The following is a 15,434-nucleotide window of genomic DNA, read 5'->3' as shown; positions in this document are numbered from 1 at the left end:
AGTAATTTTCATTGTATTTAATTACAAATTCTCCAGATAAATCCTTGCTGGAATTTCAATGTTTAAGAATTTTTATAAGATTATGTATTTCATCGGATTACATTGCAACAAATCATGGATTGCCATTTCGAGCCTTGAAAGCTTATCGGATGCCAAAGCATTGATGTTTATAATATTGTGACGCAGAGTTTGACAAATCTGGAAAATTATTGCATAGACCATTGCTTGGTCATACACCATCGATAATAAAAAGTAATCTATCAATAATGTGTGCTTATGCATTTCTGATTGGTCAACGTGCCCGATGACATCATATTGCATTAGGGGAAAAGATCAACCAGTTTCAATTTGTTTTGCTGGTCAACCCTGCATTGTTTTCCACAGCCATTTGGTGTACCAGGTTTGGGTTAGGACATTTCTGAAATGAATGACAGGGCTGCGCTTTTTAATGCAGGGCTCATGTCAATATGAACACAGCAGAATGGAGGCTAAACTATAGCGTGCAATACAGCTATGAACAGGAAAATTAGTTTGTACACATACTGTACATATTGTTTACTCTCTCTCTGTCGTTTCTGTACTCTAATTACATTTTTACCCTTCCATACCCTTCCCGTAATCATGATAAAGGATATATTGTACCAATACAGTATAATTACACCATATTATGAAGAAATTATAATATATTTGTGAACTTATTTTAGGATATACAGCATATAAAGTCAAACTATATCCAACGTTTTTAAATCAAAAGCCGAGGGGGAGGAAAAACAAAAAAGGCAGAGTAGAGACGTTAGTCAACGATTATGAGATAGGCCCCCCTCTTTTTTTTCCACAGCCTGATTGTCTCGTAGAGATGACTGGTCCTGACCTCTTCTCTATCCCTTTTTTCTCAAGTTGTTTTTGGCAGTGCGCTCACTGAGCTGAACTAAACACAAATAACACAGGGGGGGAGGAGAGGAGGTGGAGCAGGACAAGGGACTGGAGGAGAGGGATGCTCGCTGAGTGATGGTGGCACAGCGGTGATAAGCCCGGCGCTCTGACATTTAAACAAGTGTCAGGGTCTGGGGGTCAGATGACTGGAAACAATGCGTGACTAGATCAGGGCGATGTGTCGATTTTGCTTTGTTACCGGGAGCGCAGACGCATGCCGGCTCATCAGGCTTCAATCCACCTGCTCGGCTTGTTTATGCTTTGATAACTGCTCACCTCTAAGGAGATAGCGAGATACATCGGGGAAGTTACATAATGTGGAGTTGTAGCAGCTGAAAATATATTTATGTGCTGTGTCTTTTTTTTCTCAACTTCTCTATCAAACACCAAACTGTAATTTCCTCTTCAAGGTTACTCAGTCCTTCTCCTCACACTCTTACTTCCTCTTTTTAGACATCTTCCCTCCGTCTATCTTCTTCTCTCTCTCTGCTTGCAGAGTGGGACTCCTTTCCACTCATAAAATACGTCTGCTTACTTTTGGTTTTTGGCATCCGAGCAGCACTGCATTCCAGAAGGGTGACTTATGGGAAAAGTTGTCTCCCACACAACACAGTGCTGAGCTGAGTTTATTTTGTTTCTTCTGCTGTGCATAACACAGGTCAGCTGGACACAGAGGTATAACTTGTGATTGAGCCCAGTGTATATTCCAGAGGTTTACCCCACCTGTAGTTCTTTTCCCTTTCCCCAGCTTTACCTCCCTTGACTCTGTCTTTTTCCTCTTTAATCCAATTTTGCTGTGTCTTGTAACCTGTCAGTCTTGTCTTTAATAGCCCATATGACTCACAAAAAAGGACCTGTCAAGATAATCAACCTTTTTTTCTCCCCTCTTAAAGGCAGAGGTTCTTTTCCTCGACATTTTGACCCAGAGCTTGCCCAGCAGGATAAACTCAGGTGAGTAGCAGGGTTAAGAAGGCAGCTTCACCTTGAAAGGCCACACTTCAGAGCCCGGGAAACCACAAAAAGCAATTAAAAGTATTGATGGAACTTCAATAGCTCTTAAACAGTGCTGGCAGACACCTTGGGGCAAGTAGCACACTAATCTTTTTTTTTTTCTTATCTATATCGCTCCATTCTCTCCCTCCCTCTTTTACTTTTTCTTCACTGAAGATGAAGCTGGTCTTCATTATCAAGATTGCACAAAAGAAACTAAATTGTGTGAAATGTATTTACAGCCATGTAATGCAGTTGGCTGACACAAGGAAAGAGCCAATACCTAACGAACGTGAAAGTGACAGTGATAGAAAATCTAATCCCGGCTACCTTGTCAGCCCTCTAATATATTGAGTGTGTGCACATGTAAATGTGTGCGGTATGTGTGCTCAAGAAACAACTTGAAGATAAGCCAATAATGTTATCGCCGCATGTGTGCACCTTTTGCCGGGCAGGCCCTAATGGACTCTTCACAGAAACCCACCAAAAGATTGTCTTCCATATTACAAAACAGTTTTTGAAGAGGATACGGGGAGGGGCTGAGACAGTGGCTGCTTGCCTGCTTTTTCTCTGAAGCAGGGCAGTGACATCTAAGAGCAGGTTGTTTACCCAAAGCCGTCCTGCAGTGCTAAGCCAGCTGCTCGCTAAATCACTGATTTACAGCGCACGGCTTCCTTGGCTGATGTCTAAATTTACGGCTCGGATTGCTGTTCACCGTGACAAGACATAGTCTTTAGAGTGATGGCTGGTGCACTAAAACAAGGTGGGTGTACAAGACAGATGAAGTAATGACTCACCTTTGCACTGGTTGGTGTTCTTATCCAGAATGGCCTTGGTTGACACTATTTTTCCATACCTGTAAAGACAGAGAAATCAAATTTAATGTTTTCTACCAACAGACCTTTGACTCGTGTGGCAGTTTAGTAAGATTGCCACCCCATGGTTAAAGTAGATATCTTATTTTAGTGCTGTCAGTTAAACGCGTTAGTTATTAAAGATTATTTTTTGGGGCTTTGTTTTCCGCCTGTAATTTTTGACTGGACAGTTAGGTGAGAACGGGCGAGGACATCTTCACAGGTCGGATTTAAACCGTGGACCTCTGAATCCATAAACCTCTAAGTACATGTATGCCTGCTCTACCACTGAGCCAACCTGGCCAAAGACAAGTAAACTTAGGGTTTTTTCACATCTTGTTAGTAACTAGTAACGTTAGAAAATCTACAACACCACACTGGATCTAGCTAGACCGGAAACAAAACAAAAGGCCCGCAGCGCACACTTGTTTGGGCTTGTGAGCCGGCCAAAGAGTAGATTTTCCATACTTGCTGCTTTGTAGTTTCAACTAGCATTTGCAAAGTCACACAAATATCAAAAGTCAATGGAAAGAGAAATCACTTGAGGTTAATAACATTATGTTTAAGGCTGACTTCAAATGAATGTGCAACCCTTTGACATTTGAGTGAGTCACTGAACATTTTCAAAAGGTCTAAAAGCATACAAGCACAGGGAACGATCTTTAAAGTTTAATTTGTTTTATTAGTATACAGTGCAATATATTACATTTCAAAACTACACCATGGAAAAAAAGCTGTAATAATAATAATATAATAATTATATTTAATTAATTGAAATATAGTTTATGCTATTCAATAATAATCTGGTTTGATGCTTCTGATAACACAATATGTTTTGGCTATAAATTAGCACTGAAAGACCGAGCCAATTGTTAATATCTACTCACTTTTTTGGAATTTTTATAAATAAAACAAAAGCAAGCATGACATTTAGGATATAGCCTATCTGGTCTCAGTTCGGTGGTTCCCTGCCAAACTGAAAGGTATTACATGTGTTTATTCCACACCTCTGCATGCACCACAGTGGGTTGCTATGATTTTTGGGGATTTGAAAGATTGACCTTACTTTCTGAGTGACAGTAAGTTATTATATCTGCTTGTCTCAGCTAAAACGGCAACATTCTGCATTGTGTGCAGGCAGTTTAACAAGAACTGTAGCACTGTAAGTACAGTATGTGTGTGCCAATCTGCATGTGTGCATATAATGCATTCATGTGAACGCACAACACAATGAATGAGCAGAGGAAAGATATTTGTGATGCACACGCACACGCACACGCACACACACACACACACACACAAACACACACACTCTCTCTCTGTAGGGAAGAAGCAGTGGTGCATCCCGGCCCATATTTCACCAGCAGGGGATAATTGTGCCATTTCTCAACGAGTGGCGGAGACTCTATTTACTGCATGCTGCGGTGGGGTGGGTGGTGGATATGAACTGATGAGCTCCGAGAGGAAAACTACCAGCTCACACACACACACATGCACACACAGAGACAGCGCTCACCAATCAGTAGATTGTCTCTCTTCAGCAGATAAACAGGCCATTTTAGCTATAGGGATCCATAATCTACTGCAACGGAACAGGACTAGCGTGCAATGTTTGATCACATTGAGACACTCTCAAACTTAAGTACAGAAGATGAACATGGAACAGTGAGTGGTCATTTGATTAGAGAACATGCAGAGCTGGATTAGAAACTGCAGTATTTTAGTGTTTATTGAGAAACAAACTAGGAATTTGTGAGCAACAACTGGCAAATTAGCACTAGGCAAAAATGACAAACTAAAAAAATTTGATTTTTTAAAGTAAATTAACTACCAATATACAGCAATAGGAAACACTATAAAAATGAGCAGTAATGTGGAGACGTCAACCACTTCTTTTAACTGAATGAGCTCCCAATTGACATCAGGACAGCTGGAATTCTATGGAAATCTTCCGCCGCAGACTAAAAACACATCTCTTCCGACACATTAGCTTAAAAAAACAACAAAAATTGCACTTACAATTGCACGTACATGTGACTCTTTACAGTTTGGCATATATTGTTGTTAATGGAAGTCACTCTCTGACGATATTACATTGATTTGCTGTCCAGCGCTGCACGCAAGCCAATATGGTAGCTAGTATGTTTCTGTAGGTGTATCAGTGTATTTTTACATTTTTTAAATTGGTGCAGTATGACAAGAAGAGAAGCTGTGATATTCCTTTTCACTCAAAAGATAGAAAACAAAAGATGGAAAACCTACAACTACCAGAATGCACTATGCATTCTGGTAGTTTATCAATGGGATCAATGAATGATCCCCCCTCAAACATGTCAACTGGACATGTTCCTGCTGGCCTGTGAGTATGGAGATCTGGGAACTTGCAAGAAGAAGGAAATTTTAACATAGTTCATGTACACATAGGGTACTACCAACATTATTATGATAGAAAGTTGGGGGAAAATCGGCAAAGTATCCCTTTAAGCGAAAAATGTTGTATGCTTTCAATCTGGGAAGCAGTTAAAAAGCTCTGTGCTTTTTGGCACAAATTGGGGGAAAGTTCTCATTAAAACTTTGTTTGGACTCTGGGGAAGCAGAAGACAGTAGGTTTCCAATGCCAACTCATCACCGCTTGCCTCATTAAATGTTAAAGATGGCTCATCAATGCATCCTTTTCGGCAGTCCAAATGCACACCACAAAGACACTGCAGCGAGATGAAAAGGCAAGGTGGAAGGAGCCAGCTTCCTGCCCATAATGGAGGCACATTGGAGACGGATGGGGAATGTAATCAGCTTGTTCATATATATGTGGCATGTGTGTGTGTGTGTGTGTGTGTGTGTGTGTGTGTGTGTGTGTGTGTGTGTGTGTGTGTGGACGACCCTGCTGGTGGCTCCTTCGCCTCTCTGTCAGGCAGGCCTGGAGAGGCTTTGATGTGACAGAGGCAGTCCCTGTGAAGCACAGGTTTAACACTGTGATGCTGTGGCCGGGGATGCAGAGCCTGTCTCCACTAATCCTATTTCAATCACTCTCGCAGCCTCTTATCTCTGACTCCGCTGGCCCTCAGCCCTCCCTCCTCCTCACAAATCTTTTCTCTCTTACTTGCTCTCTCTCCCTCTCTCTTTCTTTCTAAATGTCTCTTTACCATCTTCTCCATTTCTCTTTACTGCTCTGTATCCTTCATTTCACTCCTTTGTCCCTCTCTTCCTCCTCCCTCCTAACAGGAATCCCATGGCAATCATTCAGATGCAACATCGAATCAACACAAAAGAAAAGAAGATGCCAGAAATGCAACTGCCTATAAAAGATAAAGGCTTCATTAGCTATTTTAGGCTAATGAAAAACTACAAATTGTGCTGGATATAAAACATGTCATTCGTGTGACAGCTGTCTGGGCACTGTGATGCGATAAAATTGAAGCTGAGCTGAAAGCTCAGCTACGTTGTAAAGAGGGCAGCTGCATGCACACGAGTGACATCCCAGCGCTGCACTTCTATCTTTCCTCGCTCTATTGCTGGATGAAACAATCCATGCACATTTCCTTTCCATCATCAGAGCTGGGAAAGTGAGGAGGCTCTTTGCTGTATGTGGGCAGAGAGAGAGAGAGAGGACTGGCAATAACCACAACACATCACTGTGGTGTTGTGTGTGTGTGTGTGTGTGTGTGTGTGTGTGTGTGTGTGTGTGTGTCATTACACAACACAGCAATGCCTTGACCAGTAGGTAGATGAAACCTGAACTAGGATGTAAGACCACTTTCTTCCATGTGTGCTCTTTGAAGGTCTTTGTATATACATGTGAATGTGTCTGTGCGCATACTGTATGTGCCATATCTCCATTTGACTGTCCATCTGTGCCTGCAGAAGAAGGAATGAACATACCATACTGTATATACCATTTGAGTTACTGCCCTTTCAGGAAGATCCGAAAGAATAAGGAAAAAATGACTGTATAAAAGCAGAAAATCTGCTTCAGGCCCTTTCAGCACCTCCGGTGCACCTGTGCATGGGTAGGCACACTATGGAGAACAATAACTCCCATTTATCACCTCTTGTATTCCTTTACACAAAATAATTACCAGAATGTAGATACTGTAGCTGAAAAAGAAAAGGTGCTGCATTAAGAGTTCCATTTTTATGTAGGAGCAGGTGCAGACACCCACCGTCCAGATGTACCATTTGCTCTGTGCAGCAAATAAGCAAATATTACTTAGAGAGTTATCATAGGCTGAATAGGGGCATTGTTTTTTTTGAGAAATGTGTAATGGTTATAGTGCCTTTGTTATAACACGGAGCAGCATTTAAATATATGATTTATACCGATTAGTTCAGGTAGTGACAACCTTTCAGCTGATGAAACAGATATTTGTAGGATGAGCCAATCTCCAGTAAAGTCTTGTTGTTTAAGACATCAAGTGTGTGAAGAAAATGCTTGAGTCCAGTTGACATAACATAATGTGGCTTGTGTTTACTTGTTTTTAGATTTGGAATAAGAATGGCCAAGTCACCAATGTTTTCCAGCCAGTAGTAGGTAGAACAAGTATTTTGTTTACTCCAATTGTCAGTAACAGCACATATAGTGAGAATCCCACCTATTCTGGCATCACTAAAAGATAACCTACAATTTTATAGGATGTGTTTTGTTAAGACTTTGATGCTAATGCAGGAGACAGGTGTCACTGTGTTAGACGCACAGAGAGGACAGAGCAGAGGAAAAAACAAACATGACTTCTTTCTACTTTGATATCAAAGATAAAAAGAAGAAACGGGATGTAAGAAAGTGCAAAATATAGAGAGAGGAGGATTACGAATAAAAATGCAAAATCTCAGACAGAGTGCATACAAATACTCAGGTTGTTAACACAATTGAGTGAGTAAGAAAAAGAAGAGTGTGTTGTGGACATGTTAGGTTGCCTTTGTACTATGTATACCTGTGTGTGTGTGTCTGTCTGTGTGCGTGTGTGCGTGTAATAGAATAGAATAGGTTTTTATTATCATTGTCACAGATACAACAGAATTTAAAGGGCCCTTCAGTCAGTGCTATGGTTGGGTACCCTGTACATCTACCGACTGAATCACGTCGGTATTACTGAGTACTGGTTCACGTAAAATCAAATGGTGCCAAATTCTTGTACCTGAGAGCGCGTAAGCACAAGTTTATCTTTCCTCTCTGCATGTTGACAGAGAGCGGAGCACACACACGCAGAGGTGTGGACGGAGCGAACTATGTAGGCTCGGCAGTTATGTTGAAGTCACAGTGAGTCACGGCAATGCCGATAAAGTGGTTTTAAGTGTGGTTGCAGTTTTTTCAAAACTTCATGCAGACACCATTCACTGTGATGTGATATCAATGGCCAGACGAAAGTAGTCACGGTGCTGTTGATGTTCCACGTCCTGTGAGACAATCAGGCACAACAGTGGTTAAAATGCCCTGGGGACTGTGTGACAGGCTGAAGTTGTAAAGCAAGGAAACTTAATTTCTATAGCACCTTTCAGGAACAAGGCAATTCAAAGCGCTTTACATGATGAAAATAAAACAGGCTAAAATTAACCATATGCAAATACAAGAATACATTTTATTTAATTCATGTCAGTTTTAAATATTCTAAATAAATAACATGTTCTAAGTAAATAGGATAAAAATGTTTGGAATCATTTTTAAAACAATTTTTTTTTTTTTCATTAAATTGTAATTACAGAAGGAAAGTACAGAAAAAAAACGGGAACCGATTCAGGTACCGGTATCGTATCGATTGGTTCAGATGCAGAAGGTTCCCAATCCTAGTCAGTGCATTATTCACTGAGCTTATAAAAATATAATGCAAGTGCTAGTGTTATTTAACTGACTCAACCTAGTCATTGCATAAAACAGTATGAACATACATCTACCAACATGCATACTTTCTGTTGGTGCATTGAGTATGTGCATGTGAGAATCAGTAGGAATCATCATGCTATATGAAAGCAGCGCATGGTAGCTGCCCTTGAAAGTTGTCCCTTGTCCAGAAGCAGCTAACGCTAACAGCTCGCATATCTCTGTGGCTCAATCAGAGGTCAGGCCTCTTGTCAACCAAGCATCTTTTGGAATAGATTGTTATTGTAAAATGATGACGCTGCCACAGCAGTTGCTATGAAACTACTAAAGATCCGTATGAATAAAAACCTTAAGCTTCAAATATACATTTTTGCAAAGTTTTTCCATTATGAGAGCTAAGGACACGCTAAACTGACAGCAGAGTCAGGGACATACAACAGGGAAACTCTTACTAGATTTTCCAATCTCCAACTTAAATTGCTGCATGCATTTGAACTGTTTGCTACCAAAAAAAAAAAAAAAAAAAAAGGCAGGTGGCTAAAATGAGAAGGCACAAAGAAAAAGCCAGAAATTCAGAAAGAGACACATTAACAGAGCCATATTAAAATGATGACATGGAGATGCAGTGGGTATCCTGAGGGACACCTGGCAGAGAACAGAGCAGCTGTTCAATCCACCAACTCTGAGATGATATCAGTGACTTCCTCTCATGACCTCTGAGATGACAGGTTGGTAGTAATGGCCTTCATCTTTATCCCAGCACGAAACTGCATGAAACTATGACACGTTTTAGCAAAGTGAGTCCAAAGTCGACCCCTGTCTTAAGCACAAAACTTGAGTTTGTTGGATCAAGTTATAGGCTGTCCGGCTTGGCTAATCAAACTACCAGAAGTACTTTTAATGGCAAAGATTTCTGATTTATTTTATACAACAATTTATAACCTTTGATGAATGGTAAAGTATTCCATACTTTTGTTAAAGGATAACGGTGTCTTCATTATAAAAGCATTAACGGTATAAATATCGGCTTTTTTGGCTTTAGCCCTCTATCTTCTATTTGGCAACATTTCATTATGTTTTCTTCTGTGCTGGGATTCTCAATTGTTTTGTTGGTGGGTTCGCGGTAAACGGCCAAATGTTTCCTTTTTTTTTCAAAGAAAGATTTCCTGGGGCCTTTTTAGGCCTTTATTTGACAGGACAGCATAAGACATGAAAGGGTAGAGAGAGAGGGGCAAATGACATGCAGCAAAGGGCCGCTGGTCGGAGTCGATCCCGGGCGAGGAGTAAACCTCTATATATGGGCGCCCGCTATCCGGGCACCCCAAATGTTTACTTTTAAACCTTTTGTCAAACGTCTCTAAATGTGTGGGAAACATCTCGAACGGAAAAGTAAGCCAGTCTTAAGTGGTCCCTCTCTGTATTCATATTTCCTCTACTTTAACAAATTATACATTATTGGGATAAAAACACTTCTCACCGCAAAAAATCTTGTATATTTGGGCATCATCACAGATTTGAGTAAGTGCAGTACTTCGGCCAGTGTGTTATTGTACCCGCCTGTTGAACTTGGCCGTGGTCTTTCTCTGTGGTCATAACTTGTCATCATCTATTCTGATTTAAATGTTTCATTATTTCCCTGCTGATGTGATTTCTTTCCATGAACATTCATTTTACCTGGGAGGTGTGAAATGGATGACAAGTTGATTAGAACCATTCAAACTCTGGCATCCACCTACATAATAGGAATAGATTATAGCTGCAAGCAGTAACACGGCCACAGAGTTCCAGACAGGCAATTTATAAAGGAAAAGAAGGGGATTTAAAAGTTCTAGCATGTGTTCAGAGTTGGAGAGTTAAATTTAAAACAATGTATCTTGGCATTAAGGAATTTTCTATCAAAGAACACTTTTAAATTCAGACAGCCTCCATCAGGTACATTGTTCCCACAGTTTAGTGAGTGTCACTGTGGATGTGAATTCCTCTGCTACGTCTGGTGTATTTGAATTCCTTTGAATTGATTTAAATGTATGTCTTGCTGTGTAACTTTCTCATGAATACTCAAACTGCCTGTTCTTTTTTTATTATTAAATCAATGCACAAAAAAATACACTTTAAGATGAATTTAGTGAAACTGTTTTTGTTTTGGAGAGTTTGAGAGAAGGAGAAAAAAAAACTAAAAAGCAATAAGGATCCAACATTTCACAAATAAGCAACCCCACACACTGGAGACACAGGTGGAGTGAACACAGGTCAAAATAACATGAGTGCATGGCAATGCTGAAACTCTGGTATAAAGCCAGGAGTGCCACACACAAAAAAAAAACTTTGAGTGCTCTCAAAGGCAGTCCAACTGTTCTCAAATGCAGCATTGTGATGAAATGCCAGCACATCTACTGATGTGCCCACGACATATTTGTTTTTTGCATAAAGGTCAATTTTACTGATCTGCAGGCCTGAAAGACAACCACGTTCAGAGATAAACAACTTTAGACTGGGTTGGATTAGATATTGATTAGCATGGAGAGCTAAGAAAAAAACAACGTATTTGAAGTTCAATATCTGAAGTGACATGTTGCAAGGGGGGTTATGTTATACACTTTTTGAGACTGACAAGACTAAGAGGAGATACTTCCAGGTTGCCTGGTAATATTACAGTGACGACAACAAGACTCCAGGAAGTCACTGCTCTTACCCCCAATTTCCACGGGTTGTGGAATGGCTACACATCCGCTCCAGAACGGCGGCAAAGTCATTAGGTTTCCATTAAAGTCAATGTGTGTATTTCCCCTGACTGCTGCGTCCCGACTCTGTGCACTACACCTTGAAAAACTGAGTTGTTTCCTCTCTATTCCTCTGGATGGAAACAAGCTGTTGTTGTTTTTGTGGTTCTATTCTACATGAATTTGCGAGATCTCGTGGGTCCTCGAGACTTCAGCTGTCAGTCATGGCCGCAGCCATTCCGCAACAAATCTTGAGCCGGTGGGTATTGATGGCCGGCGGAGCACGGAGCCGTAACGCAGTGGAGCCACCAGCAATTGGAAGAAATCCAGGGTTAGCCAAGAAAAACTCCCTCCCTATTACTGGAGCTTGTCATTTTCACGGTTTAGTTTGTGTACGGATTAAACAGACAAGATATGACAAACAAGTGTTGATCAGTGAGCTTTAGAGGTTGTGGTAGGCAGGTCAGTTTTAGCTTTGGACAGCTAGCTATTTTTCCCCATTTACAGTCTTTATGCTAAGCTAAGCTAACTCACTCCTGGTTATAGCTTTATATTTGACAGACGAATAAGAGAGTGGTGTCAATCTCCATCATCTGACTCTCACACATTTCCCAAAACTTCAAGCTATTCTATAATCATTAACATCTCTATCTCATTGTCACCTTCAGCGGTTCTGTCACTGCTCTGTCCTGGAGAAGAGGTGGGTTTTTGTGCCCTGTTAGCTTGACCCTGCCACCCAGCTGGACTCTAACGAGCAGACTGAGGATTTCTTTGTTAACCCAGAATCGGCATGGCACAGAATTAAACTCCATCTTTTATGGGGTTTTTAAATCTTGTTGTTCCTCTATTTATGTATTTGATTTATTTGTCTTCTGTTTTTGTTTAATATTGTAACTCTTATACTTGGTAGTAGTATTTTCTTCTGTAAGCTCAGGCAAAAGGATATATGATTTTTTTTTAATAGGTTAGAGAAGTTGAGAGGACAGGACAGTTGAAGCAGCAAAGATCTTCACCACAGAGACACACACACATACACACTAGAAGCTGGTAGTGTGTGTGTGATAACTAAGAGTGTACATCAAGAAAAGACAAGAGAAACATTAAGTGACAACATGCGCACGCACACACACAGACACACACACACACAGTCACACACTCTCAAAATCTTCTTCAGAACCAGCCTTGCAGAATAGCCCCTGTTTGTTTGGATGTGTCCAACCTGTCAAACCCTCATGCCATGCACTGCTGTCTGACACGCACAAATGAACACATCTCATCTATGCAGGTGCTGCTTCTGCTTCTAGATACTGCTTAAAATGAAAGGGAAAGCCAGTAGAATGAAATCCGGAGAAGGAAGGGAGGGAGGGAAAGTGAGTTGAAGACAGAAAGTCCAGAGATCTCAGGTTATGTCCCTCATGTCAAATAGGCCTGGAATCCTGGATGTACAGCTGGAGTCAGATCAAATGCAAAGCACTGGGGGGAGGGAGGCACAGAACAATGTTGCACAGAACAGCATGTAACAGCAACAAACTGGATTGGTTGCTATAGTTTTTGGTATTAGGTAGGCTACTGGAGGAAAACTGAGGGAAAATACATTCAAGTATCCGGGGAACTTGACTGCTTTTAAAAGACTGTGTGTATTTTATTTGAATTTGTGAAAGGCATACTAGATAAGCAAAATAACAAACAAAAAATGCTTTTTGAGAAAATTATGGTTGAATCATTAACGGTTAGCAGTTAACAGAGTCAGCTTCAATGCAAACTTGGAAGAGAAGTCCTTTCAAGCCTCTAAATAGGCAAACTGTCTACATGTCATGTATACAGTAATGGGGGGATAAATTATTTAAAATAAAATAAATAAAAAAGCCTAAGGCTAAATCTGCCTCTTCGCTCTGAAATCGATGTCTGGGGAGGAAAAACGACATTGCATTTAAGTCCGTTTGGCCCAGCCACTGAACTAACGATGTCACTTCTGCTGGAGCAGAAAAGTGGAGAGATTAACATAATGAAGAGATGTGAGGGAGCAGATGAGAAAGTGGAGGGAGAAAGGAAACATGGAGAAAGAACAGAGAGCGTAACAGAGGATAACACTGAGAAAGAAAAAGTAGGAATATAACATTAAGGGGGCAGTGAGAGAGCCAGAAAGGCGTGCACTCATACACAAGTGGGTGTGGAGAGTTCTGGTTCCAGGAACAGCAAATGCTTCTATTCAGCGTGAAGATGTAGCTGTAGGAGTAGTTTAGTTTGGGCATTCCTGTGGACGTCTCGCTACTTTTTCGAGGGGAAGCGCCCCTATCTTTATGCCCGGAGCAATTCACAACTTGACAACTGGACGAGAGTAGGGTGTGTTACAGTTGTGAGGGAGCAGATTAAAGATTACAGAACGATAGGTTGAGAGATAGATTAGGCACAAAGGAGTATGTTGTTCGGGTGAGAACGCGACCATATTCTTTAAAATGGGCTTTATATATATATATATATATATATATATATATATATATATATATATATATATATATATATATATATATATATATGGAAATCCCAACATAGAACGATAGATATCTATTGATCCCCAAAAAATGGGAAATTACGGTGTTACAGCAGCACACGTACATTAGTCACACAACACAGAATATAAATATAAATGAGATACTAGGAAAAAGTATACATACGTACAGTACACATTAAATTATAATAATACTAATAATAGGAATAAAATATAAGAACAATATTTAAATATATACAAGATGGGAAACATGTTTGGATATGCTAAAATGGGCTGATCATTCTTGCTGATGTATTTGTGTAGTACAGATGTACTGGTGGAAGTGGTGATGGAAAATGTGGGACTTTGATGCTGGACTGGAGCGTTTTTGCTCATAAATATTCTTCTTTTTGAAACAGAGCCATGGGACAGGCTGGCTCTGAAGCTAGGCAGCTAATGTCAACACTAGACCTCAGAGAGTCATTAGGGATAATGTGGCGCTGCTGAGTGCCTGGACCTCTGCTCTATAAAAACAGGTGGTACCAGGATCACCCCTCCCTGCTCTTCCCCTCACCTCCTTAACTTAGCATACCTTATGGCTCTCTCCCTCCTCTCCTCTCCTTTTCCCCCTCCACCATTCACTCAGCACACAAGGGAAAGGTTATTTGGACAATTGGTGGTGATTAACTCTTGATTTGGCTCACTCTGTTCGTTTGATCAGACCGTGGCATGGAAGCTAAAGCCAGTGTGACTGAGGGGCGCAGCTGTGGCTTGGCCATGACTGAAATTGGGTGAGGAGAACCAGAAGGAGGGAGAAAGCAGATGAGAAGGAGGAAGAGTTGAAGAGGAGAAAGACGAGGAGCAAGGAGTTAGGGGTTTAGGGATCTCTAGGGTTCTTGGCTTTCTTGGCAGTTTGAATTGTGGATTCAGCCTGCTGGCAGAGAAAATGTGAATTGCTTTGTCTCTGTTATTCCAGGTGTGGGCCCTCATGAATGAAAAAAAAAAGAAATCTCTCTCGTTCTTCCTTTAAACATATCATTCAACAACCTGCTTCCATCATCTCTGTGCCTCTCCTGGGTGGTGGATTGCAAATAAGAAAAAATGTGGGTGTTGCTGCCTAATAGCTGGCTGGTGAATTGGGTTATAAACTCTACTTTGCCCGAAAGTGATTGGGGGGCTGTGTTGGCTCGGTTGGATGTGCTGGCTGCACTGATCTTTGGGCTAGATGGAGTTGGAGTTGGGCTTAGGGTTGGCCCAGTGCCTCAACCTGGCTGGTTGGGCCAATGAATCTTTCTCCAAATAATGTCTGTTCTATCAATCCAACCATCCATCCATCCGCTCATACAGCCAGCCAGGCAAGTGGGAAGGCCTCTCAATTTCTGGGTGTTTAGCCAACAAATCCCCACTCCACTCCTTTGGCCTGTCTTCCACACCCATACATCAGGCTGACGGCTGCGGAGAACCCAACATCCAGCCAGCTGAATAAAACAGAGATTAAGCACCCACCCAAATCCATTTAATTACTCGTTCAACAGCTCTCGGCATGTAACTCCAACCGCTGTGAGAACTTGTGTGTTCTTTAATCTTTATTTTTTTCTCCCAGTGACCACAGGCAAGTTGAAGGACACCTCCTTCAA

At 41.1% G+C, this 15,434-nt stretch overlaps 1 protein-coding gene across 1 annotated transcript in view; it reads right to left on the bottom strand.

Annotated features, from left to right (window-relative positions):
* The window catches only part of LOC117957183 (RNA-binding motif, single-stranded-interacting protein 3-like), a 140,281-nt gene extending 125,705 nt beyond the window's left edge, over positions 1 to 14,576 (bottom strand). The window contains exons 1-2 of the mRNA XM_034892779.1: positions 14,521 to 14,576; positions 2,721 to 2,779 (exon numbers count right to left, since the gene is read on the bottom strand). Of these exons, the coding sequence (XP_034748670.1) occupies positions 2,721 to 2,779; positions 14,521 to 14,576 (115 nt within the window). The remainder of the gene's footprint in view (positions 1 to 2,720; positions 2,780 to 14,520) is intronic.
* Positions 14,577 to 15,434: the final 858 nt, after the last annotated feature.

The sequence above is a fragment of the Etheostoma cragini genome, chromosome 14 (assembly GCF_013103735.1).
Source record: "Etheostoma cragini isolate CJK2018 chromosome 14, CSU_Ecrag_1.0, whole genome shotgun sequence".
Taxonomy (NCBI): Eukaryota; Metazoa; Chordata; class Actinopteri; order Perciformes; family Percidae; genus Etheostoma; species Etheostoma cragini.
Note: the sequence above shows the minus strand (reverse complement) of the source record. Positions and strands in the feature narration are given on the sequence as shown.